This window comes from Arvicanthis niloticus, chromosome 7 (assembly GCF_011762505.2).
Source record: "Arvicanthis niloticus isolate mArvNil1 chromosome 7, mArvNil1.pat.X, whole genome shotgun sequence".
Lineage (NCBI taxonomy): Eukaryota > Metazoa > Chordata > Mammalia > Rodentia > Muridae > Arvicanthis > Arvicanthis niloticus.
In genome coordinates this window covers 34,422,266-34,448,300 of record NC_047664.1, presented here as the reverse complement: position 1 = coordinate 34,448,300, position 26,035 = coordinate 34,422,266, and the positions used below count along the sequence as shown (strand labels likewise).

General features: G+C 41.1%; 1 protein-coding gene across 14 annotated transcripts in view; it reads left to right on the top strand.

Moving 5' to 3' along the window:
* Positions 1-26,035, top strand: part of Ogdh (oxoglutarate dehydrogenase) — a 67,105-nt gene that overhangs the window by 25,432 nt on the left and 15,638 nt on the right. For 4 of the 14 annotated variants that reach the window (XM_034508245.2, XM_034508246.2, XM_034508247.2 and 1 more), the window contains exons 4-10: positions 286-388; positions 7,179-7,223; positions 16,489-16,604; positions 20,673-20,827; positions 21,051-21,197; positions 22,006-22,096; positions 22,795-22,974. In XM_034508245.2, coding sequence (XP_034364136.1) covers positions 286-388; positions 7,179-7,223; positions 16,489-16,604; positions 20,673-20,827; positions 21,051-21,197; positions 22,006-22,096; positions 22,795-22,974 — 837 coding nt within the window. Of the gene's footprint in view, positions 1-71; positions 163-285; positions 389-7,178; positions 7,224-16,488; positions 16,605-20,672; positions 20,828-21,050; positions 21,198-22,005; positions 22,097-22,794; positions 22,975-26,035 lie in introns of all 14 variants that reach the window. The other 10 variants (XM_034508249.2, XM_034508251.1, XM_034508253.1 and 7 more) reach the window with 3 other exon arrangements.

The window sequence follows — 26,035 nt, the reverse complement described above, 5'->3', positions numbered from 1 at the left end:
AATTATAAGTCTTTTACCCCTCCCACAGCTCACTGGATCTGCTTAATGACTTGCTTGTGTTATTATTCCAGGTCAGGGGTCACCACATTGCAAAACTTGATCCTCTCGGAATTAGTTGTGTAAATTTTGATGATGCTCCGGTAACTGTTTCTTCAAACGTGGGTGAGAATTAATATGTAAATGCTAATTTTAATGTAATTTTACTTTTTTTTTTGCCCCTTCCCTCTTTTTTTTCTCCTGTCCTTTTGTGTGTGTCCTTCCCTCTCATCGTTGGCCCACTCATAGATACGAGGGCACCATGTAGCACAGCTGGACCCCCTGGGGATTTTGGATGCTGATCTGGACTCCTCCGTGCCCGCTGACATTATCTCATCCACAGACAAACTTGGTGAGGGTCTGCGAGCAGTCAGCTGCGCTGCTTGACTCCTCTCGCTGTGCACAGCCTGTGCTAGCCAGGACATCCAGACAGCAGGGAAAGACTCTTAAGTTTCCTTCGTTCTGATCACTTGAAATTCAGCAGTAATATAGGCTTAGTGTATTTTAAGGATATTATTTTTCTCAATATTCAGCCAGATTGTCGTAAGTCTCAATCTGGGAAAAAATTTTCAAAGGAAGGGTCTGTGGCACCAACAAAACCTGGCCAACTGCTTCAGACAATAGCTCTTCTGACTCTAGCTTTTCACATTCTGTACAGCATTGCCTTTCATAAGGCCACTGATCAGCCTTGCAAGGCTGTTCTTGTCGTGACTGTCCCATTCTGGAGTATGGTGGGGCCTGGTCAGGCTAGAGGGTGTTCATTCCTAAGGGACAAATTCCAGAGCAAGGTACACTATTTGGGTTTCCTGATTTGTAAATGCCGGTGATCACACTGAGGAAACTTTGGGAGGCATTCCCTACAGCGTCAGGAGACCAGGGCCTTTGGGAGGTGCATGTGTGGAGAATTGGGGTTTTGTCACTATTGCCAGAAGACATGCCAACCTGTACCTGGTCCTCCTTGTGAGGTGAATTGGCATTGCAGTACTCACTGAAGCCGCTTCCAGAGTTAATTTGCTTATGTCACCATGCTGCTAACCTGTACTAAAGAACTGATGACGTGACTAATTACACAAGACTGGAGTCTTCACAGTAGGCACCTTGCATGCTAATGAATCGATGATCACCAACTTGTTAATACTGTTGGGGAGAAGATGAAATTAGTGTCTCTGAAAGCACTTTGAGGAATAGTCTCTGAGTCTTTGCACATGCTCTGTGATCTTACAGGCATTGGTGAGTTGTAACCAAGGATTTGGATATTAATCAGCTACAGTTAGACAGTGGGCATTATTGACATTGGAATTGGCATTGGCAGTTTATAAATTGTTCTTTAGTCTTCAAGAACACTCATGGATACTATAGGATTTCCTCTATATTGTATACCCTTTCAGCAGACTTAGGAAATACTTAGAAAAGCAAACCTTTTCTTTTTCTTGGTAATGTACACAAAAAAACTTGTGATCTCCAAAGGTATAAGGTGGTATTGGGCCAGTCACTCAGTGTCTAAGAACGCTTGCTATGCAAGCATGAGGACCTGAGTATAAGCCCTATACAAAGCCACATGCAAGACCACATGAGTATGTGATGCCAGCATTGTAGAAAGTAGAGACAGGCCAGGCGGTGGTGGCGCACGCCTTTAATCCCAGCACTTGGGAGGCAGAGGCAGGCGGATTTCTGAGTTCGAGGCCAGCCTGGTCTACAGAGTGAGTTCCAGGACAGCCAGGGCTACACAGAGAAACCCTGTCTCGAAAAACCAAAAAAAAAAAAAAAAGAAAGTAGAGACAGGAAGATTTCTGGGGTTTTGTTGTTGTTAGCCTAGCTCCAGGTTAAGTGAAAAACTCCATCTCGAGGAAATAAGGCAGAGATACTCAATGACTTACTCTGTACACACACATGCACATACACTGAGTGAACGAGAGAGGGAGAGGGTATAGAGACTTTGTCCCACCAGCAAATAAGCAATCAGTACTAGCTTCCTCTCATTTAATTCAGTTCTGATAGATTGTTCCATGAAAAGAATTTGTTTATGGTTAACTCTAAAACAGAAAGTTTGGAAAAAGATTAGGATTTTATTATCCATGTTAGATAAGAGGAATTCTAACTTCAGTGGCCTGTGTTAGGGAAGAAATTATAAGCCAGGAATCACGGATGAAAACCAACTATTTGAGGCTAGCTGGATGGTCAGGGGTGCCAAGCCAGACAGCCTGAGTTTGGTCTCTGGAACCCACATAGTGGAAAAGTACTACTCTGCCAAGTTAGCACTCTGACCTCCACACTTACATTGTGGTATGTACATGCATACAGACAGACATTTAGATGACAGATAGACAGACACCCAAGCTGGCATTTAGATGACAGAGAAACGGACATACAAGTAAATGTAAAGACAATCTAACTTCTGTCTATCTGGAGTTGGAATCAGATTCAGGATGGGGGTTTACTTCTCAAGTCTGTCTCCTTCCAAGTGCTGGCATTAAAGGTTTGTGTCACCATACTCTGGATGTTCAAATAGTTTACCAAACCCGGCAAAATTCTTACATGTATTATAAAGGCTATTTTAAGAATGCAAATAATCAGTCAGGTGAAGAAACGCTTAGGGCAAGTCTAGAAGTGTCGCATACTCTGTAGCATGGATTTGGAGTGCACCACCATCTTGGCATATAGACAAGGTTTTGTTCAGCTGTCACATGTTTCACAGTACATAGCCTGCAGTACACGATCCTTGTGGGCTTCTGTGGAGACTCTATTGCACAGGTGTGATCAAAGCAAGGACCAGCATGCTAAAATGCAGTTGGATACCAGGGACTTAATGCTTACCATTTTCTTGGCATTCCTTTCTTTCAGGCATAGGGCAGGAACCTTCTGAAATGAGGCCTGAACTGCAATCAGAGGGTAGACCAAAGAATTTATGGTCAATTGTGATAGGAAGACTGGGGAAGATTAAGGATCTTTATGTTCTACCTTGAGAAAGAGGAACTCTAGTATCTGTGGCCTGACTTAGGGAGAAAGTTGTGAGGTAGGAACCATGGACAAAAACATGGATGTAAAAAACCATGGGAGTAAAGTAGAGGAACTCCTCTGAATCTGACTGAATAGGACCAAATTCTGGATGTAGACTTGGGTGTGAGTTCAACCTTGCTCTGGGATTCAAGTGATGAAAATTTTGGGCTCCTTAGACATGGTCTCTTTGCATGGTTCCTAGTGGTCTTGGTGCCTTCTCTGTGTCGTCCTTCCACTACATTGGAATCCCAAGACAATTCATTCTCCTGTTTGTGTCTCATCAGTTCCGTGACTACTCTGAAGCCTTCTAGACCTCTAGTGTCCCCTCCATGTGCTTGGTTCAGAGTAAGCCACTCCCTGTGGACTTCTTACCCTCCTTGTGAAGAGAGACCTTCTAGGGACCTCCTCTGAAGAGCACCTCCTATATCAGTCAGGCTAGGGACCACAAAATGCTAGTTTTCCATTTATGATAAAACATGTACTAGAGAGAAGCAGAGGAAAAAACTGGCCCTCTCTATACTACTGGAACCTGCATTAAAACATACCTCTATCTGCACATTAGAATAATTGGGGGCCTTCAAGCAACCTTTTCACCCTTCAGATTTGTAGCTCAAGGCAAGCTTAGCAGTCTTTGAAGAGTTAAAAACCTTAAGGAATTCCAATAGAGTCCAGCTCCTGAGTTTCTATTCTAGTAGTCTGCCCTGCCTTCCCCCTGCCCCTTTCATGGGGCCTTCCTTCATACCCGCTTTGAATGATGTCCTCAGTGTTTTTGTGCTTCTGTGAGGATCATAGTTGAAGACTTTATAAATCATAAAGCTCAAGTATATAGAAATGGCTCAGAGCTTTCTGAAATCCTCTGACAACTCCCTGTGACCAGGAGCATGTGAATGAGCTAAGAGTCAGGGCTGAGAAAAGCACATTTGATGTGTGGTTTGTTTGTTTTTAAGATAGGGTCACATGTCACCCAAACTGTCATAGAACTTGCCCTGTAGCCCAGGCAGGTTGAACTCCTGAGTTTTCCTGTTTCCATCTCCTAGATTCTGGGATTACAAATATGTGCCACCTGATCCTGTAAATTTTATTTATTTTAATAAGAAAAATTATAGACCCCTAAGCAGATCTTACACTCTCTGTATAGCCCGGGCTGTTCTGAAACTTAAGGTTTTCCTGCTTGGGTTTTCCAAGTGTTGGTTAATGCAGCCCTTTGCCACCATGGTTACTTTCCTCTTCAATCCCACCCCATCAAATTCAGGGCCTCTAGTAAGCAGGGCAAATAGTCTACTATTTTGATACATCCCATCTCTGATACTCTGAATTTTAAATAATGTGACATAAAGATATCTGTAAATTAAAAAGGTGTCAGTTGTTAGATGTTTGAAACTGAAGGAAAAGGAGTTTGAACAACCACCTTTTAATGTACACAGGCCTGATACAAGTTTAGACAGCACACAAATCCCAGCATCTCCTTTTTATTGTAATACAAGCTTTATAATCCCTGACTGGATGACCTTAAGCTAGATGCTTAACCTTTCTGTGTCTCAAATCACCTCGTCTTTAAGGCAGATGTGATGATATCACCTAAGATTAAGAATTAAGCTGGAGTTGAGGATTTAGCTCAGTGGCCCTGGGTTTGGTCCTCAGCTCTGAAAGAAAAAAAAAAAAAATTTAAGCTGTGCCTAGAGGAACATAGCTATATTGTAAGGTCTCTGTGTAAGCCAGCATGGTCTTTTTGTCTCTGGAATTCTGGGCTTTTATTTGTGAGCCAGCATACCTCTTATCTCTCTCTTTCCTATCTGTCTCCATGCGTTCCATTTCTCTCCTCCCTGACCCCCAGACCCCTCACCTAGGCTGGGCTCAGAGGGCCCTACTGCCTCATCCTCTTGAATAACTAGGACTACAGGCTTTTCATTACAAATTTAAAGATTAATTTTAGAAGTTACTTAGTTATAGGTTATATTCCATGGCTGTAATCATGATGTCTGGACTAGGGACACATTTTTCATGTGTACAAGGTTGTGGACTTCCCTTGTGGACACATTTCCTGTCCTCCACATGGTTTGCTCCATGTGTTGTCTGCTTCTGTTGTAGTGCAGGTAAGGCATCCCCTGGTCTCCTGGCAGGAGGATCCTTGAGGCTTTTCCAAGATGGTAAAGAAGGCTCATGGGCTTAGGTACCAAGGTGTAAACGAGTGTATGTTAAGAATGACAGAGTTGTTGTGAGTGGGCAGGTCTAGACAGTGAGCCTCCGTCATGGTCTCCCTTTGGAGATACACAGCTTAATCAGAAACCAGTCAGCCTGCACTTGCTAGCTGCAGTGTAGCGCCTGTTGTTTCAGGCTTTCCACTCTGTGCTAGTCATTTCTTTCTTGCTCAGTTTGGCATGGAGAAGGAAGGGTTGACGTCTTGTTCTCATTATCTTTTGTCCTCAATTTTTCAAGTATTATACTCAAACTAAATTCCTTCTTAAAACTGCCATCATCTGTGACTTCTGTTATATATTCCATGGTAACTTCTCACATGGACATAATGACTATTTTTCCTAATCTGAGACTTTAATTCCATAATTAAAGAATTCAGATTAACATTTTGTAAACAAATATAAGGAAAGTATGAAGATTCTCAAACATACTGTACCTTTAGTGTTTGTAAATTCTTAATAGTATTAGAACATAAGCTTACATTTAGTTTAAAAGTCAATTTTAAGTCCAAAATTATGTCAGAATTTTAGCTACTTAAATGAATGTGCATTTGCCTCTGTGGCACTGAACACAGGATGTCAGCGTTCCTGTACCTTCTAACTTTCTTGCTGCATTGAGAAGAATGAGGAGCAGCTGGGCAGTGGTGGCGCATGCCTTTAATCCCAGCACTTGGGAGGCAGAGGCAGTCGGATTTCTGAGTTTGAGGACAGCCAGGGCTCTCTACTCCAGTGACATGTCTACATTCTAAATGTATTTGCTGAGAAGACTTAAAAGTACTTAGATATGTTGGGAGACAGTTGTGCTTTCTATAAATGACAGCACAGTAGTTCTCTTTCACTCTTTGGTTGTGTCCTTTGTTTTCAAAGTTAAAAAAAGAAAGAAAGAAATAAAAGTATCTACATACACAATACCCAGATAGGGAGCGCTATCCCATATGGTATTCAGATTTTCTAACAAGAATGAGCAATTTCAGTTCCCTTTGAGGCCCTCCCCTGTGTCTGGGCTCTGCAGGATCAGGTTATTGATTCCCTCACTGTAAGCAGAGCATTGCTGCTTTTGTACAGAGCTTGGATGCTCAGGTCTTAGATGCATGCCCCTAGGAGAAGGCCAAACCTTGCCTGTTGTTTGTACAGCATAGGTGTCTTAATGAGATTGTCTGCTCACTGGGATTTGTTCAGTCAGTTTGAACCTCTGCTCGAAGGGTAGTGCCTGGCTGCCTTTCATCTGCACCCCCTGACCACGGATCTGGGTGAAGAGTTTTATATATCTGGTAAATGTTTTGAGTTCACTAGAGTCCAAGAAAGTTGGGCTAGAAATGCCTGAAAGCTCACAGGTTGAAGGCAGTGTAAGGTGTGCATAGCTGTGTGTTGTTAAGGTTCATAGGGTGTTGAATTCTTCTGTTCCAGTTCTGCCATCTTGTTCAGGAAGACTAAAGATCCTCTTACTCTTTACAGTAGACTGTTCCTGAATCCAGTTCTGACAGGTGGCTACTTCACAAGTCTGGTCTTTGCACTTTCTTTTCTTCCATCGTTCACCACATAGTGATCTAGAAATGCGTAAATGTCAGTGGCTTCTGAGGTTAGGTTAGAGCAGTGGGATCAAGTGATGCTGCCTGATGGCTCTCCAGTGTCAGGAGAGTGGCCTTCCTGTCCTTTCATTTACCTTATTCTAGTAGAGGTCCCACATTTACCAAAACAGGTCTCAGTGATTGAACCCCTGATCACAGAGCCCATCCTTGTATCCTTTTGTGTGTGTGTGTGTGTGTGTGTGTGTGTGTGTGTCTCCATGTCCATCCACCTGTCCCTCCATCCCCCTCCGTTGGTGTTACAGTGTCTGTGTTGCCTATTTCTGTGGTGATGGTATAGAATTTTGGTGTTGAGGTTTTAAACTAACTCTCACCTGTCTTTTTCCTTCTGCGCTCACCCATGCTACCCCACTCTGCCTCTCAGATCTTGCAGTTTTCAAGGAACGACTTCGAATGCTAACAGTAGGAGGTATGAAAATAATGAGCCTTTGACATTTCTGGAGTTGAGGACTTCATTTGATTAGTATGTGCAACTTTTCCTAGCATGTGATTTTGGGAAAGTTGACACAACATCTATCAGTGTTTTACATTTTTTTAATTGTTTTAAAATATTTTTCCTTTCACTTAGTTATTAACCAACAAGTAGAACTGTGACCTGGTAGGCTCATTTCTGCTCATTTTGTGTTCTGAAGATCATTTTCATCTTATACATGCTTCACTATTGCTGTGCTATAAACTTCCGTCTGTAGCATTATTCACCCTTAGCTCCTGCTGGAGCCAACTGGGAGCCTGAGGCCACATTAGCTCTGCATGGTGCCTTGTCCTCTCCTCTGTGTTTGTGGGTTTTGCTAGGCTCTGGATTCCTTCAGATTCTGCTTCCAGGCATTTTGAACAAGGTTTCTAAACTGTTCTCTGATTAAAAGACAACCAGAGTATTAGTAAAAGCTTTCTGGGGGTGCTTTGTGACCCTTGTTTCTGGGGAAAATTCACTTGAGGAATCCAGAGTTGAGGTGCTGGGGCCATCTGCCTGCTATCTTCTCTACCTATGCCTCACTCTCATGGCCAGTTTCTTTCTCTTCAGGCTTCTCTTAAGACATTTTTCTTTTCCTTTATCTTATTCATAATATCTATGAAATATTAAACTTTGCATTTTGAGACAAATGAAGACTCATGCAGCTGTAAGAGTTAATGACTTTATAACCTTTAGTAGTACCCCCGTGGGATCCTCGTGACTGTAGCACACATCACACCAGGGTCAAGCCTCACCCTGCCACAAAGCACCCTCAGAACTGCTCTTGTCTTCTCCATTTCTGTAATATTGTCATTTTATGAGTGCTATAAAAGTCGAACAAGTATTAACATTGTGAGGTTGGTTATGTAGAGGCACCCTCAGGTTGTTAGTGTTCTAGTGAGTAGTATCACATGATAGAGAAATGCAGTTGTTTTAAAGGATTCACATGGTAAATCTACAGAGCAAAAATATTTCATTTTTGTGACGTACACTTTATTAAACTTTTCATCCTATTGTGCTTTTGTTGTCAGTTTTAACTTTCCCCTTAGCCTTAGATTCCAGAGACTCCCCTTATATATTTTGATTGGCTCAGTGGACAGACAGTACCTATCATCCTACCACTTGGGAAGCAAAGCAGGAGTGTTGCTTTAAGTTTGAGGCCACCCTGGGCTATAAATGTTTTATAATTTTAAATAAGTCTAGAATCCACTTTGGATGTGTTTATATATAAGATCAGTGTCTAAATTGAGATTTATTTAAATACTTACTTTGCCCGTAGTCTCTAATTGTTTTGGCATTGTTAGCTGGAAAGTCTCTCTTGGGTGAGATATTGCACTTTTCTCAAAAATAAGTAAAATCTGGCTGGTGAGTTAAGGCACTTGCAGCAAGCCTGACAAATTTAAGTTTCATTCTTGGGACTCACATGGTGGAAGGAGAGAGCCTTTGATGCCTACATGCATGCCTTGGAACATGCATGTCTCACATATATGAATAATTATGCATAATAAATTTTTCAGAAAAAAATCATTAAGTCTTGTCTGTGTGGCTCTACTTTGGATTTTCAGATTTTTTTTAAGTTGTTCATATCATCCCACCAATTTCACATTTAGCTTATTGTGACTATTAAGCTTTATTTTTGCCATTATTGTGACAGTTTTAGAGTCTTTTAGAATAAGTGTTTCTGTCTACATGTAGCCTTATTTTGTTAGGAATTGGGTTAAACTTACAGGGAAATTGAGAAGTGTTCCTCCATGATTCATTTCGTCTAAGCTGCAAAATACTTAGAGAGTTTATGATATTCCCTTTTTATCTTTTTGATATCTTGAGGGTCTTTAGTGATGTTTCATTTACAACTGTGAGTTGCCTTGCCGTTGTTTTACAAAGGGTGTGTCTGTGTACAGATCTTAGGGAAGCAGTCCTTTGTTTCCCTGGGTTTTCACTGTTTTGTGCTCTTCAACCACATCGATTTCTGTTTGTTTAGTTTTTATGTCTCTCTGTTGGATTTTGTTTGTTTTTTGTTTTGTTTTGTTTTTTCGGTTTTTCAAGACAGGGTTTCTCTGTGTAGCCCTGGCTGTCCTGGAACTCACTCTGTAGACCAGGCTAGCCGGGACCAGGTTTAGAAACAGATTATTGATTACAGCCTTTTTGTTTGTTTATTTTCTGGTGTATGTATTTTTCTACTTTAAGTTTCTTAGTACTCCTTTAGATTTCCCAAAAGCTTTGATAAACTCAATGCCTTCCCCCACCCCATACTTGGTGTTTTGTTTTGAATACCTTTGGTTTATTTAGTGTTTATTGTTTAGTATCTAAGTGTTATTGGTTTCTAATTTGATTCTGTTATGATCTCAGTTCTTCTATATATTTTTGTTAGTATTAATGGCCTAGTCTGTCATCTATCTTGATGTGTGGCCCACAGTCATTTGAAAAGAATGTTGCTTGTTTTTAGGTGGAGTGTTCTGTAAACATTAGTCAGGTCTTGTTTGAAGTTTGTTCTCCTAGATCTATAACAATTTTCTGATTTTTAAAAAAATACTCTTAAGAGAGAGGATTTTGAAATCTTCCAGTTAGCTATATAGATTTCTCCATTTCTCCTTTGAGTTTCTTATTAATTTTTGGTTCAGATAGTTTGTAGCTTTTTTTTCCCTTGAGATATGGTCTCACTGTATAGCCCAGGTTGGCTTTGAACTCTCTATATATAACCTAGGCTAGCCTCTAAACTTGTAGCAGTCATCCTGCCTTCTCCTCAGTGGGAATACAAGCTTTTAATATGTTAAGTTTATATAAAATCTGATGTTTTTACATTTAGAATTGCTATCTTCTCAATATATATATTGACTCTTTTGTCATAATGTATCTTTCTGTGCTTATAATAATGTTTTGTTTTGTTCTTTTCCCAAGACAGGGTTTCTCTGTGTAGCCCTGGCTGTCCTGGAACTCACTCTGTAGACCAGGCTGGCCTGAAACTCAGAAATCCACCTGCCTCTGCCTCCCAAGTGCTGGGATTAAAGGCGTGCGCCACCACTGCCTGACTCTAGTAATGTTTTACTCTGAAATCTACTTTATCTGATATTATATTCCCTACTTTGTATTGGCTTGATGTTATATAATATACTTTTCTAATATTAAGTAAGTTTCTTATAAACAATTATGTGCTTAGGTCCTAGTTTTTCAGTGGAGTTTTTGTTTTGTTAGTTTTTAAAGATCTACTCTGCCAATTCTTTTTATTTAATATTATTTATATTCAGTGTGGTTACTGATATATTAAGAATGTAAGTATAGTATTTTATTCTTTCCTGGTTTTTGTATTTCTCTTTTTGTTATTGGAGTTGTTAGTGTCAGCTAGGGTCCTGGAAGCCATAACAAGCTAGGTTCAGCTACTCATCCTCAAAAAGACCAATTAAAGAGAAAGTAATGGTGAGAAACAGAACAAAAGATTTATTCAATGCAGTCACACTGGGAAGAGAAGTAAAGAGGTTCCGTGATCCTCCTGAGACCATCTCTGGGATCCTAACATAAAGTCCTAAAGTTTAAGTTGGAGGGCGAGAGCCATGCATAACTCAGAAGCCTGTTCAAGCTGTGCTCCACCCACCATCATCTCGGGTCTGCTCTTTGACAGGCTGTCAGAACTGTTTTGAATCTGTTTCCAGGAGACAAGTTACCGCTCTGGCACTAGACTTCAGCCTTTTCCTTTTCCTAGGAAGAAACTCCTGGGGAAATTCCAATTTATTTTATATAAGCCAAAGGGAGGGTTGTAAGTATCATTTTAGAATATCTTTTTTTTTTTTTTTTTTTTTTTTTTTTTAAGATTTATTTATTTATTTATTTCATGAGTGCACTGTTGCTGTCTTCAGACACACCAGAAGAGGGCATCAGATCCCATTACAGATGGTTGTGAGCCACCCTGTGGTTGCTGGGAATTGAACTCAGGACTTCTGGAAGAGCAGTCAATGCTTTTAACTGCTGAGCCATCTCTCTAGCCCACTTTAGAATATCTTTATTCTTGTAAAACAGTTAAAGAATTTTGGCTTTTACCTTCTGTTCAACTATGAATTTTTAGAAAAATGTGTTATGAGGGGCATGAGAGGGGCATATGCAAGCCATGGTACAGATGTGGAGATCCAAGGACAACTTACGGATTGAGTTCTCTCCTTCCACCTTTACATGTGTTCAAGAGTTAAACCCAGGCTGTCAGTCTTGTGTGGCAAGTACCTTTACCCATTGAACCAGCCCCTGAGTTTTCAAGCTTTTATTTCAAACCCATCTTTGTGAATGTATCTACTGTCTAGCTCTGTTAGCTGTTCTATGTACTACAGTATGTAGACACAACTTACCCGTCTGCTTATATTATTATTTCCCCAGGTCAGCTAGAGTAGAAAACTTACTCCTTTTATCCCCATTTATAATGTGTCTGTCTTAAATATTGTTTATACAGACATTTGAAATGGAGTCACAGCAGACAGTGTTAGACATTTGCTTCAACTACCAAAAATTATTTAGCAGACTCATGAGCAGGAGAGTTTGTTATATTTACTCCTGCTTTGTGTACTTTGTGTCTCTGTGAGATTGCTTCTTTTTCTTGTCTCATTCTGTCTGAAGAGTTAATTTCCTTTGCTCATTCTTTTAGGACCATCCTTTGTGCTCTTAGCTGATTCTCGGGGAGGGGGGGTACATTGTTTTGTTTTTCTTACCTAAGAATCTCTTAATTTCCGTTTGTTTTGTTTGTAGGATTCTATGTAGACAGATATGATTTCTTTCAGCTATGGAGCAATGTACCATGTTTTTCTAGCTTCCAGGATTTATCTCTAAATCTCTTTTTGTTTGGTTTTGTATTGTTTTTCTCTGTAAGTGGAGACTCTTCTTTGTTTTAAATTTTCTCAAGTTATACACTGTGGCATCTGTGCCTTATCCTATGGATTCAATCAGCTTTCTGAATTATGAGTAACTCTTTTGATGTATTTCAAGAAGTTTTCAGCCATTTTCTAAGCACCCTTTCAGGTACTCTCTTTCAGAGAATTGTCCCCACATGAATGGAAAATCTTTAATTACATTATCACATGCCCTCAGTGCTTTTTGTTTGTTTTGTTTTTTGAGACAGGGTTTCTCTGTGTAGCCCTGGCTGTCCTGGAACTCACTCTGTAGACCAGGCTGGCCTCGAACTCAGAAATCCGCCTGCCTCTGCCTCCCAAGTGCTGGGATTAAAGGCGTGCGCCACCACCGCCTGGCCCTCAGTGCTGTTTAATGTTAGCTTTCATCCAGTAGGTGGGCATCTGCTTTTCCATCTTCAGATCCATTAAGTCTCTTTACCTGTGCCATTGAGCCTGTCTAATGAATTTATTTGTGAGGTTTTTGTTTCCTTTTTTAAAGATGTATTTACTAATTTTTCTGTGGGCACACATGTGCTATAGTATATCTGTGGAGGTCAGAGGACACTTTGTAGGAGTTGGTCCTCTCCTGCCATCTAGTCTCCGATCATAAGGTTTTGGTGGCAAGCACTTTTACCTATTGAGCCATCTCACTGGCCCTTCCATCTGGTGTTTTAATATGTTTTTAGTTTTTGCTAAGAATTTCAGTTTGTAAGTCAGCATTTCTTGTCACTGTATTTATAATTACTCATTGAGATGGTTTTTTTGATGACTTTATTTGATTCTTAGATAATTCTAACATCTGTATCTGAGATGACTGTTAGCTGTTGCTTCTCACTCATTCTGAAATATTCTTCCTTTGGTTTTGCTTTTAGTTTTAGTTTTTGGTTTTTTGCTTTGGGATTTGTTTTGTTTGAGACAAGATTTTGTGACATAGACCAGGCTTGTGTCTTACTCACAGAGATCCTCCTATTTGCCTCCAAATGCAGAATTAAAAGCATGCACCACCACTTCTGCCAAAATATTTCATTTCTTTCCTTTTATTTCTTGTTGTGCTAGGGATTCTATGCCTACCTTTTAATGGTTCCATTTCTATTTGTATACGGTAGAGTGATAGTGATGATTGCTATTTGTATTTTTTCGGCTTTTTCATGTAGTCCAGGCTGACCTCATTCATTGTGTACCTGAGGCTGACTTTAACCCCTTGTTCCTCCTGCTCACCTCCCAAGTGCTGGGACACACTGCCTTGCTGGTCACCAAGCTCTGTTTAGTGTGTAGGGATGCTGTGACCATAGGAAGACAACTTGAAGGTATTCGTTCTCTTCTTTCACTGCATGGGACCAGGGGATCAACTCCTTCATCTGGCTTGGTGACAAGCGCCTTTCACCCACTGAGCCATCTCACCAGCTCTGGTGTGTGTTTTGAAATTTTTTTAATAGAAACAAAGACATTTTGGTATTGTGAATTTTGGAATCTTAGGTCTGTCATAAGAGACCTTCTCTGGACACTGCTTCTGTCAGGAGCACTACCTTTTTGCTGTTTAATCCTCAGAGAGGAGGCAGTTTTAGACTCACTCTGGGTCTTCTCTAAAGCCTCGCTGTGGATGCTCAGGCTTATAACAAGTCAGTGAGAGACAGTAGAACAGTGTGCGGCAGGAGTTGTCTCAAGTTTTCTGGTCTTGTGAAGCTGCCCCTCCTGGTCTTCACATAGAGCAGCATTTGTGGGGCTTTGTTGTCTGTACTTCCCTGCGATTTTTCTGCTGCTCATTCTCTACTCCCTGTCTGAGATGTGGGGGTAGAAGAAAACCCAGGACTTCCCTGGCTATCTTTACCTTCCTTTTCCATTTCAATGGGGCTCTTTTACCTTTTTTTTTTTTTTTTTTTTTTTTAAACAAAGTCTAAAGTTTATAGTTAGAATTAGTAAAGAAAAAGAAAAGAGTGATTTTTTTTCCCGCCTTCCCAAAGCATGTGTGTGGGTTTCATTTCTCAAATGACTGAAGATCTAAAAATGGGTCCAACACTTCTGATGCTGATCAGTGAGACCCAAGAGCTGTGGATTACAACTGAGTGTTATACCTAAAGGAGCATCAGAGAACACGTGCCTCCTTTGTCAGTTCTTCATCCTGATGGTGTAGCAGCACAGTTCTCATCTGCTGGTGAATACGTGATTGGTTAACATCAATCACAACCTGGATATTTCTATACTAAATAGTGTACTGTTTTGACACTCTGGTCCACTGATCTTCCACTGACCCAGAGATTTCCAGTATTTTATCTTGTTTTACTTGGTGGTTGTTGCTAGCTTGTTTGAGATACAGTCTTCCTGAAACCAGCACTGATCTTGAGTTCCTGATCCTCTTGCTTTCACTTCCAAAGTGTTAGGATTACAATAACCATTCCTGGCCTGGGCTGAGTTTTGTAAACCTAAGAAGTTTTTCAAAAATGATTTTATTAAACCAAGCATGGTGGTGCATACCTGCAATCAAAGCATTTAGGAGGCTGCTACTGGAGACTGCTGCTGGATCAAAGCAGCATAACACGAGCCCATCTTAAAAAACACAGCTACAGAAAATATTTTAGCTTTTTTTCTCCATAAATACCATGGAACTTTTGCTTATAAGCTGGGTTATAAGAGGCAAGAGCTTTGTGCTTCCCAGACTCCCATAACTGCTGGTCCTTTATTGATGATACAGTAATAGGAAACAAATGAGTGGGTCTAAGTAAGCCACTTTCACCACCGGCTTCTTCAGGCTTGGGGTTTGGGGAGGGGTTGGTTTGGTTTGGGTTTTTTTGTTTGGTTGGTTTGGTTTTTTTTTTTTTTTTTTTTTTTTTTTTTTTTTTTTTTTTTTTTTTTTTTTCCCTTTTGCTTTAATGAGATTAAAGAGGCTTGGAAAAAAATATAATTTGCTTTTTAAGACTTAAGGATGTAATACCTCAGCCAGGCATGGTGGTGCATGTCTTTAATCCCAGCACTCAGGAGGCAGAAGTAGGCTTATCTCTGAGTTTGAGGATAGCTAAGACCATGTACAAAGACCCTGTCTCAAAAAAAGGGAGAAAATGTAATTTCTCAACCTAGCCTGAATGAGAATCATGAAGAGATTCCTGGGCCACTGATGTTGAAGACTGACAAGGAGTTTTTATAAATCCCCCTGAGAACCAGACATGTTAGTACACACCTGTAATTCCACTACAGAGGCAGAAAGATTACCTAAAGTTCAAAGATATCCTGGTCTACATAGCAAAGCAAATTCAAAGCTAAATAACAACTGTCAGGGAACAAAACAAGAAATTTACCCTAGAGATTTGTATCCATGTTTGTGGTTGCAGGCTTCTTGCATTACTCTGGTTCCCTGATTCCTGGGTCTCACAGCAGCCCTTAGTTACACTCAACTCAGGCAGAAATGAGACTGTTTTTATCTCAGGCCATCAGATGTCAGGCTCTGCACGTTGTCTGTTGGTTCAGCTTTCGTTTTTTGGAACCTTCAAGTGCTAGTGACTTACACTGTGTTCTTTGCCCTTCTTAAATTGATACGTTATTTCAGAGTAAGTGCCAAACTGGAAACAATTTAATTGTGTCATTTGATAGTTTGCTCCTTTACTGATTTCAAGATGAAACAAGCATGATGCTGAAGAAAAGAGCTCCTACTGTTCTTTCCAGTTTGAAACAGCTTTCAGATGAAGCATCTCCCCTGTAGTGACTACTTGAGGGAGAGTGGATAGGGAAAGTGAGGGTTAGAGCTGTAATTAGCACTGCAGAATACCCCTAGGATACCTAGCAATTTGGGTAGTCCAGGGAAATGCTTGCCCTTAGTCCAAGGCTAAAGGCTGCTTCCCTTTTCTCTGCTACCCTAGTGGTATCCTGAAGAACAGTCTCCCACTAGCTGCTTGGTTCCTGGAGACTATTTCTCCCTCACAGCTTTGTCACTCACTATGTAATATGTACTCACATTACTGTTAAATGGATCATGTATTGGTCTGCTGTTCTCTATCAGTTCCCCATTTTCTACTTTAATTCTCTAAACTTTTTATTTTGGTTGATTTCTTTTGACTCTTTCCACCTCCCCAAATAGGCTTTTATCTTTGGACCTTCAAATAAATTAAACTCTAAATTGTGAATAATTGCCAAACATAGACTAATATGTGCATAATAGCTTTATTCTGGTTTACCACAAATAATCTTAGTGTGTAGTTATTGTTAAGGTTTCTGGTTCTGATGGTAAATATTGCTTGTTTGCATATATATACCAGGGTATGTGATTTCTTTTTTTTTTTTTTTTTTTTTCTCCTTGGGGTATCCTTTCTTTTCCCTTCCTATAAACTATGACCCCTGCATGGCTATGCCTTGTCCCTCATCGTCTGTAGGGTTCTATGGCCTACACGAGTCTGACCTTGACAAGGTCTTCCACTTGCCCACCACCACTTTCATTGGGGGACAGGAGCCAGCACTTCCTCTTCGGGAGATCATCCGTCGGCTAGAGGTAAGAACGATTCTTAGAAAAATCTAACAGATTTCAGACCTGGCTATGTGTTTGGTTTTGGTCCTGTGTTTTTAAGAAACTGAAAGATAACTTTTTTTTTTTTTTTTTCCGTTTTATAGCTAGAAACCTACTTTTTGATTTAAATTTTTTTTTTAAAACTATTTTCAGATCCTTCTAGATTTTATTTCAGGTACAAGTTGTCACCCTGGAAAATGTCCTCTACCTTTGTCCAGGCCTAGAGCCACTGATTGCACTACATGTTGGTGGCTGCTCCTGTTCTACTCCTTCCTTTCATTTCTCCCATTCCTCTGTCTTCCTTTCTCTTCCTTTCTGAACTTTATTAGTATTTAGGGGACCCATTTATATATACTACAAACAGCAGCTGAAAGCCTAGCTCTTGTGTCAGGCTGCTTGTCTGTTGCCCATCTCTCTTGGACAAGTTATTGCTTCTGTTCTGTTGTATATAAGGGTAACTGTGGTGCCTGTTTCAGGAGAGAGTGGATTTGCCGAGAGACCCTGGTTCATTATTAGATGTTGCTGCTTATAGTATTCAGATCTAGCTGGTAACATCTGATACTCTCCATGAACCCAGCTTGAAGCATAGTCACGGTCAGGGATCTCTGAGGGGCTCCTACCCTGGTTGGACATTAGAGTCAGCCTGGGTCACCTAAGGCACAGCCTTTCCATCCCCCAGTGATTAATGTTTCTTCCAGTGAGCTCATCTTTAGCATGTTCCAAGTCTACACTTAGCACGAGTGGTAGAAAATATTTGAATGTCAGATGGGACACTTTCTGTGTATGTCAAAAGCATCTCAGCTAGGAGCTGCCTTGCTTTCTCATCTATGGGCCCTTAGAAGAGCAAGAAGTAGAAACTGCTTGTATCAGTATCAGGAAGAACAGTTAAAAAGGAGTGGTAAACTTGAAGACATGTTAAGGATTAATCCAATGTGAATTAACTTTAGGTCTCACCTGTGTGTTATGTCACCACAATGGTTATGTTGTCTAAGCCTGCCTTCTTCAGCATGGGAGCCAGCTATTAGCTACTGAGCACTTGAAACTGGGTGGTGATGGTGCACGCCTTTAATTCTAGCGCTCAGGAGGCAGAGGCATGTAGATCTCTAAGTTTGAGGCCAACCTGGCCTACATAACTTGAAATGGGCAAAATGCCTGAATAACTTTTAACTGTCGAAATGATGTGTTTAATATATTGGCTCAAATAAAATAGGAAAATTTATCTCATCTGTTTCTACTTGGAAAATTGAGCTTACTAAAGGTATATTTGCTAAGCTCTGTTTAGTTATATCACAACTTAACACATGCACACATCACATGTAAATTACACATGACTACCAGTATGGTGATAAGAGGTTTATGTGCATTCCTTACTTTGAGTTGGGATTGCTCTGTGGACAACAGTTATGGCTTAGGCTTTCTGGGGTCTCATGTATTACTACTGGCTCTTGTTGGCATGGGGAAGTTCTATCATCCAAACCACACAGATGATGCCCCATATAAGCCATTCTCTTATAGAAGCTATGTCCCAAGTGACTTGGCTTTTCTATATGTCCCAACCTTTATCCTTCTTAATTATTCTAGTTCTGTCAGGACAGCAATCAGATGAAAGCCATTTATACCAAGAACCTGTGTCACTTTCTAGGAATCTTGGTGAGCTGTACACACACCACCTCATACAAACCAAAGGATCTATTCCTTTTTTTCCTAGGTCCTTTAGCACCTCCATTTCCACCTCTGTGGGATTGGAAGAGTGGCCACATCTCTTGTTTATTTCCCATAAAATTCTGAGTCCTGAATAGTCTTGATACTGATGTGAAGGGGTTAACAGCCCATAGCATACTACTCAGGCTGCCTCCCTTTTTCTCAGATTCCTAATGCAATCTATTTGTCATATCTGGTAGCTCTTGAAAAAAAAATTAGAGCACTTCTCAACTCCCTTAAGCTAGTTTCATTAGAGCAGGAAGCTAAGAGCTCCCCAAACTCACACAACTTCCCAAAACAATCGAGTTCTTCTGAGAACTGAGCTGAGGACAGAAGGGAAAAAAACATTATCTACTTTGCAGATCTTCAGCTGCATCTCTGAATTAATGGCTAAAGTAATGCTGACAAATTAGGGAGAATGTTGCTGTTTGGAGTCTTTAACTCAGTAACTCAGTGGTTTTCTCTGAACTTTTAGTTGTTCAGTAATGGAAATTCTGCCTAGTAGACTTAAAGGGCATAAAGAAAGGATAGACCTGGGCAACAGACAACTGTGTAGGAGTCAGCTCAGTAGTGACCAAAGGAAGTCTTCTGTCCTTAGCACTACCCCATCAGCAGTCCACACAGGGCAGTGAGAGGCAGCTAAGCCAGTTGTTGAGGTGCTAGGAAGAGGGCCTCTGTGACACTTGGTGTTAATAGCTTTTCTGGGGCTGAACTATACAGAAGCACACCCTATTCTGCTGGTCATGTGCAAAACTGAGACATGATAATAGATTGGTGAGAGCTATGAAGTTATGGATAGCTTAATCTAATTTAGAAGCTCTAAGACCATCTTAGATGATAAATCACCAGTTTTGGGGAGATAGAGGCAGAAAGATCTCTCAGTTTGAGGCCAGCCTAGTCTAATAGCAAAGTGCCAAGCCAAAAATAATGAGACCCTGTCTCAAAAAACCAAAAGGAAAAAGAAATGTTGTGTAGATTGATTAAAATACATTTAATTTCAAAAGTCTTCCCAGCAATATGATTTTTCTTTCGGATACAAAAACTGTAGTATATTGTGAACAGAAGTTTAAGCAAAAGCCTGCTTTATCCCCACTGTTTAAAGAACAGGCACCTGCCCAATTCAATAAGCCTTTAACTACCAATGCCAGCTGGGCTCATTGTCTAAACCAGATGGAGTCTTTGGGCTTGGGTTCAGCGTCTGGCTCTGTGAAGACGACTGGGGTTGTGGGTCTGTGATGTCACTGCACCCCGCTGTCGCCTTTGCTAGCTCAGCACTGCTCCTAGTTTGCTTTCATACCTCTGTGGTCTGAGTCTCCAAGAAAGCAGTGTAGGTGGTAAAGGCTTGGCAAGAACTATGAGTCTCTGCAAGAATACTGGAATTAGGCATCCCTAAGGGGAATTTATAAGACCCCTCCAGTTTTATAGGCTATTTATTTTCTCTTCTTGACTTTCTTTCCCTAAGAGCCAGCTCTATTGCTGGTCTCCACCTTTGCAGAACTGACCGCTACTTCCTTTCACGGGTGTGATTCAAAACTTGTTGGGTCTATTCAAGACCTGTGCTTTTACCCAGGCATGGTGGTATCACATGCCATTGTTGTTGTTGTTGTTGTTGTTGTTGTTGTTGTAAATACCTTTAATCCAAGCATTTGGTAGGCAGAGGTAGATGAATCTCTGTGAGTTCAAAGCCAAGTTGGTCTACCTAGTGAGTTTGAAGACAGCCCAGCTATATAGCCTCAGAAAAAAAAAAGTCATGTCCTTTTTCCTGTGCCATCACATTCTTCAGACCTGAAGTGTCTAGGGGAGTCAGTTATTAGAAAGTTGAGGTTAAAAGTTTTTAAGTCTTTAAGCAGCCACCGAGCTAACTAGCTTTTCTTCCCATGGATGGTGGAGATACTGTAAAGACAGCCTACCTTTCTTAGAAAAGGATCCAGTCCAGAAGCTGGCATGGTCTTTGCTACTTATGTTCATGAAGATAATGAACTTTTGTTCATTAGCCTGGCCCCTTACCCCTCAGGTTATCAGTGTGCCATAACCCAGATCCTAGGAAAGTGTTACATGGCTATGTTAGAAGGACCTCAAAAGCTAAGGGTGGCTTATCCCAGCATTAGGGAGGCCGAGGCAGGAGAATTGCAACTGATTTCTGCCTTCTGTCATAGCACCTTGGGTGAGAATAGGTCTTTCTGACCTGAATAAAAGAATAAAAGGGCAATGGTATCATCATACAATGCAGCTGGGTTAAACGTACGCTTGCCAGTATGGAGGGTGATAGACAGGTAGATGGCTTATTGCTGGCACACTGGAATGCAGTTCATGTTCACCAGTGTCTTTGTGTCCCTGTATATATGTGGACAGATGGCCTACTGTCAGCACATTGGTGTGGAGTTCATGTTCATTAATGATTTGGAGCAATGCCAGTGGATCAGGCAGAAGTTTGAGACCCCTGGAATCATGCAGTTCACCAATGAGGAGAAGCGGACCCTGCTGGCCAGGCTTGTACGGTCCACCAGGTAAAGAGGTGTGGTTTGAGCCATGGATTCCCAGGCCCATTTATGGGGTATGGGTAGCTTGTCCTCCAGGCATGAAAGTGTCTCTGGCAACAAGTATGTGATAAGTTTGTCGAGGAGAATAGAGTTGGCCTCCATTGTACCCTCTTGGTATTTGAGAATGCTTACATTGAGGCTGGCCCTATGGATACTCCTCTTCATGTTGTTTGGTTCTCTCTCTATCTAGGTTTGAGGAGTTCCTCCAGCGAAAGTGGTCCTCTGAGAAGCGCTTTGGTTTGGAAGGCTGTGAGGTGCTGATTCCTGCCCTCAAGACAATCATTGACATGTCAAGTGCTAATGGAGTGGACTATGTGATCATGGGGATGCCGCACAGGTACTGTAGGCCCCCCAGGGTCTGCAAGGCACAGAAGGCCCTGCTGCTCCTTCATGGAGTGGCAGCTAGAGATCTGAGAGTCCTAAGTGTGTTAAGATGGGTTGCTTTCCAAGGTCCTTACACTCTCACATCAGGATGACTACAGAGTCAGTCTCAAAGCCAAGTATGGTTAGACTTGTATTTCATTCTATAGGGAGTTTTGTTAAAATTAAATACAGGTAGACATGACAGTGTATGCCTACAGTCACAGTTCTTGAGAGGCTAGGGCAGGAAAATCAAAATTGAAGTTCATCTTGGGCTATACCAAGTTCTAAACTAGCTTTTGCTACATAATGAAAGTGTGTCTCGGGGCTACAGAGAGATGGCTTAGCAGTTAAGAGCACTGACTGCTCTTCCAGAGGTCCTGAGTTCAATTCCTAGCAACCACATGGTGGCTCACAACCATCTGTAATGGGCTCTGAGGACAGCGACAGTGTACTCATATACATAAATAAATCTTTTGAAAAGAAAAAAAAAGAGTGTGTCTTATAAGTAAACCAACCCCAGTGCCATTTCTGCTATCTCACTTGTAATAATTACTGTTCTCTGAGATTTAGGAGAAGCAGGGAGCTGAGCTAGTAGTTTTATACTTTTTACCTTTGTCTGTGGGCTATGGCTCAGCATGCCCAATGGCCAGAGAGTTGGTATCCATATCAGCTTTGAATCACAACTATTCTTGGGCTACAAACCAAGGAGATGCTAGGTCCTGGGTAGGGACAGGGTGGAGCAGCTTTACCCTGGAGCTTACTCATTGTTCCGTGTGTCCCAGAGGACGACTGAACGTGCTTGCAAATGTCATCAGGAAGGAGCTGGAGCAGATATTCTGTCAGTTTGACTCAAAGCTGGAGGCAGCTGATGAGGTGAGGTTCTGTATGGAGATATGTCCATTATGGTTGTCTCAGTCTGCTTGAGAGCCCGTGAAGCCACAGGTTTCTCAGAGTGTCTTTGCTGAAGCTCTGCTCTTACATTACAGTTTGCCTTCCTTATTGGAATTGGCCAACCTCATCCTCCCTGCAGCCTTATATTCCTCCTGCTGGGGCAAGAATATTCCTTCTGCCCAAGTAACTATATTTGTACCTGGGAGGTATAGTACTGGGGAGAGCCTCCCCATCCTCCTGCAGTTAGACTCTTGAAGTCAAAATCCCATGTGTAGAATTGTCATTAAGAATGAACCTCTCACCAAAAAAATAAAAATAAAAAAATAAAAAAAATTTAAGCCGGGCAGTGGTGGCACACGCCTTTGGGAGGCAGAGGCAGGCGGATTTCTGAGTTCGAGGCCAGCCTGGTCTACAGAGTGAGTTCCAGGACAGCCAGGACTACACAGAGAAACCCTGTCTCAAAAAAACAAACAAACAAAAAAAGAACCTCTCCAACCAACATCACTTGTCTTTTTGATTTTTTAAAATGGGTTTTTTCCTTTCAGCTCTGGCTGTCCTGGAACTCACTCTGTAGACCAGATTGGCCTCAAACTCAAAGATCCACCTGTCTCTGCCTCCCAAGCATTGGGACTAAAGGTATGTCCACCACTGCTTGGCATCACTTGTCATTTTATCATTAGGGTTCCGGGGACATGAAGTACCACCTGGGCATGTATCACCGCAGGATCAACCGCGTGACGGACAGAAACATCACTCTTTCCTTGGTGGCTAACCCTTCCCACCTAGAGGCTGCTGACCCTGTAGTGATGGGAAAGACCAAAGCTGAACAGTTCTACTGTGGAGACACTGAAGGGAAAAAGGTGAGGCCCCCTAAGAGAGCTGTGAGTACATTTGTCATCACACTTCCTTCCTATACTTATAATCACAAAACTGGGGAAGGCCTTACCTTGTGTCCTCACAGTATTGATGTAGGAGCCAGTTTTAGTTATGGACAGAAAAAAGGACTGCAAGGAAAAGGTGTAGAGACTTGTTACTGGTGAGGCCAAAAGTGTGTAATAGACTGCCCCAATTTGTCATGACAAATTTTTCTTTTGTGTGACAGATAGTGCTGGATATTGGTTGGCTGGCTTCCTCAAATATAAAAACCCTTATCTGACTATAATCTTATTATTATTTAACCTCAGGATATAATTCTTAGTTGTAGCAAATTTTATTTGTATAGTAAATTGTATGGTTCTTACTAATAGTGATGTAAAAATGAAAAAAGAAATATTCAGTGTACATTGATTGATAAATTAAAAAGACACTGTTAACCTTCTATCAAGGAGCTTTATTCTGTTGGAAGAAAAAGGGGTAAATAAAAGGAGGGAAATGTCAGGAAGTCTGAAGCTGGTATAAGAGAAGCAAAACTGCAGAGTGAAGCATGCAGCACGTTAGACTAAGCGTCCATACATGTAGAGTAGTAGATGAGGGGTAAGGTGTGCAGACAGATCAGGGCTGTAGCGACTCTCAGTGGTTAAGAATACATGATACACACCTCTGATTGAGCATTGCCAAACTTATAAAGCCTTTGATTAACATTTTTTAAGTGTATAAAAGCAAAAAGAAAAAGGGGGCATGGGATAGGGGTTTTCTGGGGGAGAGGGGGAATGGGGAAAGGGGATGGCATCTGAAATGTAAATAAAATACCCCCCCAAAAAAGAATATGATACTCTTGCAGCTCAGTTCTCAGCACTTATGTCAGGCCTCTCTATTACTGCCTGCCACTCCAGCTTCAGGGAATCTAATGTCTTCTGGCCTCAGCACACCCTGCACTCATGTACACACACACATACACAATTAAAAAACGGGAAAGTTAAAATATTTAATTGAAGAAACAGTATGATTTAGGGAGGTGGGAAGAAAAGAGTGTTCTGCAGAGATGATTAAGGAGAGAGGTTTGGGACCATAGCAACAAGCCAAACCTCTCAGAGTGCTCTAGAGAAGGGGACAGTTTTGGTAGGAAGAATCAGTCATCTTACTGGAGTCTATAATACTTTTTTTTTTTTTTTTTTTTTAATTTCAAGACAAAGATTTAGTATAGAACAGGCTGGTCTCCCCTGAGAGATTCTGCCTCAGCCATCATGAGAGCTGGGATTATATATATGTGCTACCATGCCTGGTTTTGATACTTAAAATACTATAATGCAGGGCTGGAGAGATGGCTTAGCTTTTAAGAACTCTTATTGCTCTTAAAGAGGTATTACACAGATACATAAAACACATACACATGAGTTAAAAAGAAAAACTGTAAATCACAGTATTAGGCTTAGCACCTTAGAGGAAGGTGACATGGCTGGCCTGGCATAGCTTTGGGAGCTGAAGGCAATTTCTCATTGATGATAATTACTGTCACATGCACATAAAGGATACTTACTGGGTTCCAGTTTGGGGGTTGGCGGGTGCCACAGAAAATCTTTTAACTATATACAGAACATCTCCAGTGAGGCTACTTGTCTTTACATGTAGCCTCATGTCCACTTAGAACACTAGGGTTATGTGATAGAACTGGCCCAGATATTCGGTACTGGGTAATAAAATAAGGTTGTAAATAGGTTTGGGTGACTTCTGCATTTGAAAATAAGGACAAAAAGCCACTCAGGCAGACATTATTTAAAACGTTAGTAGTGTCCTGAAAGGGAATAAAATAATGGGAAAGGTTGCAGAGAAGTATTCAACATTATTGGTCTTTTTAGGATCTCAGTCAAGGGAGTTGGCTAGCCCCTGGTTGGCTAGAAATTCACTCAAGGATATTCTTGTCTACAGCAAGTTTTAGACTAGCCTTGGATCATGAAACCCTGTCTTTTAAACACTGGGGTACCAAAAAGAGAAGTAATTCTGCCTCGTAAATAGTGTCAGACTCACTGCATCCTCAACTCTTCCCTATATCTGCAGCCTGCCCTGCCTCATGCTTAAACATGCCAGCTTACTTCCCTAAAATCAGTTAAGCAGTCCTATACCGATCTTTGCCTTCTTGGTTCTGTGTTTTTGAAGAACCCTGACTGGTATAAAGGACTGGGAGAAACATGGGCAGTATAGCCAAAGAATGGTTCCTACTAGAGATGCTAAGCCAGTAGGAACCCTGGGTAGCCGGGGAGATGTCGATAGGTGTGGCATGCAAAGACACAGAAATAACCTAGGTTACTTTTATAAATATTTTATTTATAATATATAAAATATTTATATATACAAATTTATATATACAAATATATTTATATAAATAAATGATGATTTATAAATATGGGTATACATACCCATATATTTACTAGCTCTGTGCTTAGAGACTAGTGTTGGTAAACAAACAGCTGTGAGTTCTAAGTTCACATCCTTTACTGGAGGAATCAGGGCTGGTAATAGATAGCACATTCTGGGGCTGCCCTGCTGTGGTGCCAGGAAATAAGGCGTCCTGAAAGGCACATTGAAACAATGTGAGCATCAGAATAACTGATGGTATTAAGGATCTCGTATATGCAGTCGTAGATAAGATGGAAATCGTAAGCATAGGATCATAAATTGGGGAAAAAGGAGAGGATGCCAACTAATAGATGCAGGAGTAAAAAGTCAGGATCATCGTTGTCTTAGTTAAGGTTTTACTGTTGTGAACAGACACCATGACCAAGGCAACTCTTATAAGGACAACATTTAATTGGGGCTGGTTTACAGGTTAAAAGGTTCAGTCCATTATCATCAAGGCAGGAGCATGGCAGCATCGAGGTAGGCATGGTGCAGGAGGAGCTGAGAGTTCTACATCTTCATCTGAAGACCGCTAGTGGAAGGCTGACTTCCAGGCAGCTATGATGAGGGTATTAAAGCCCACACCCACAGTGACACACCACTTCCTGGGCAGAGCATATACAAACCATCACAGTTGTCCTTTAGCCA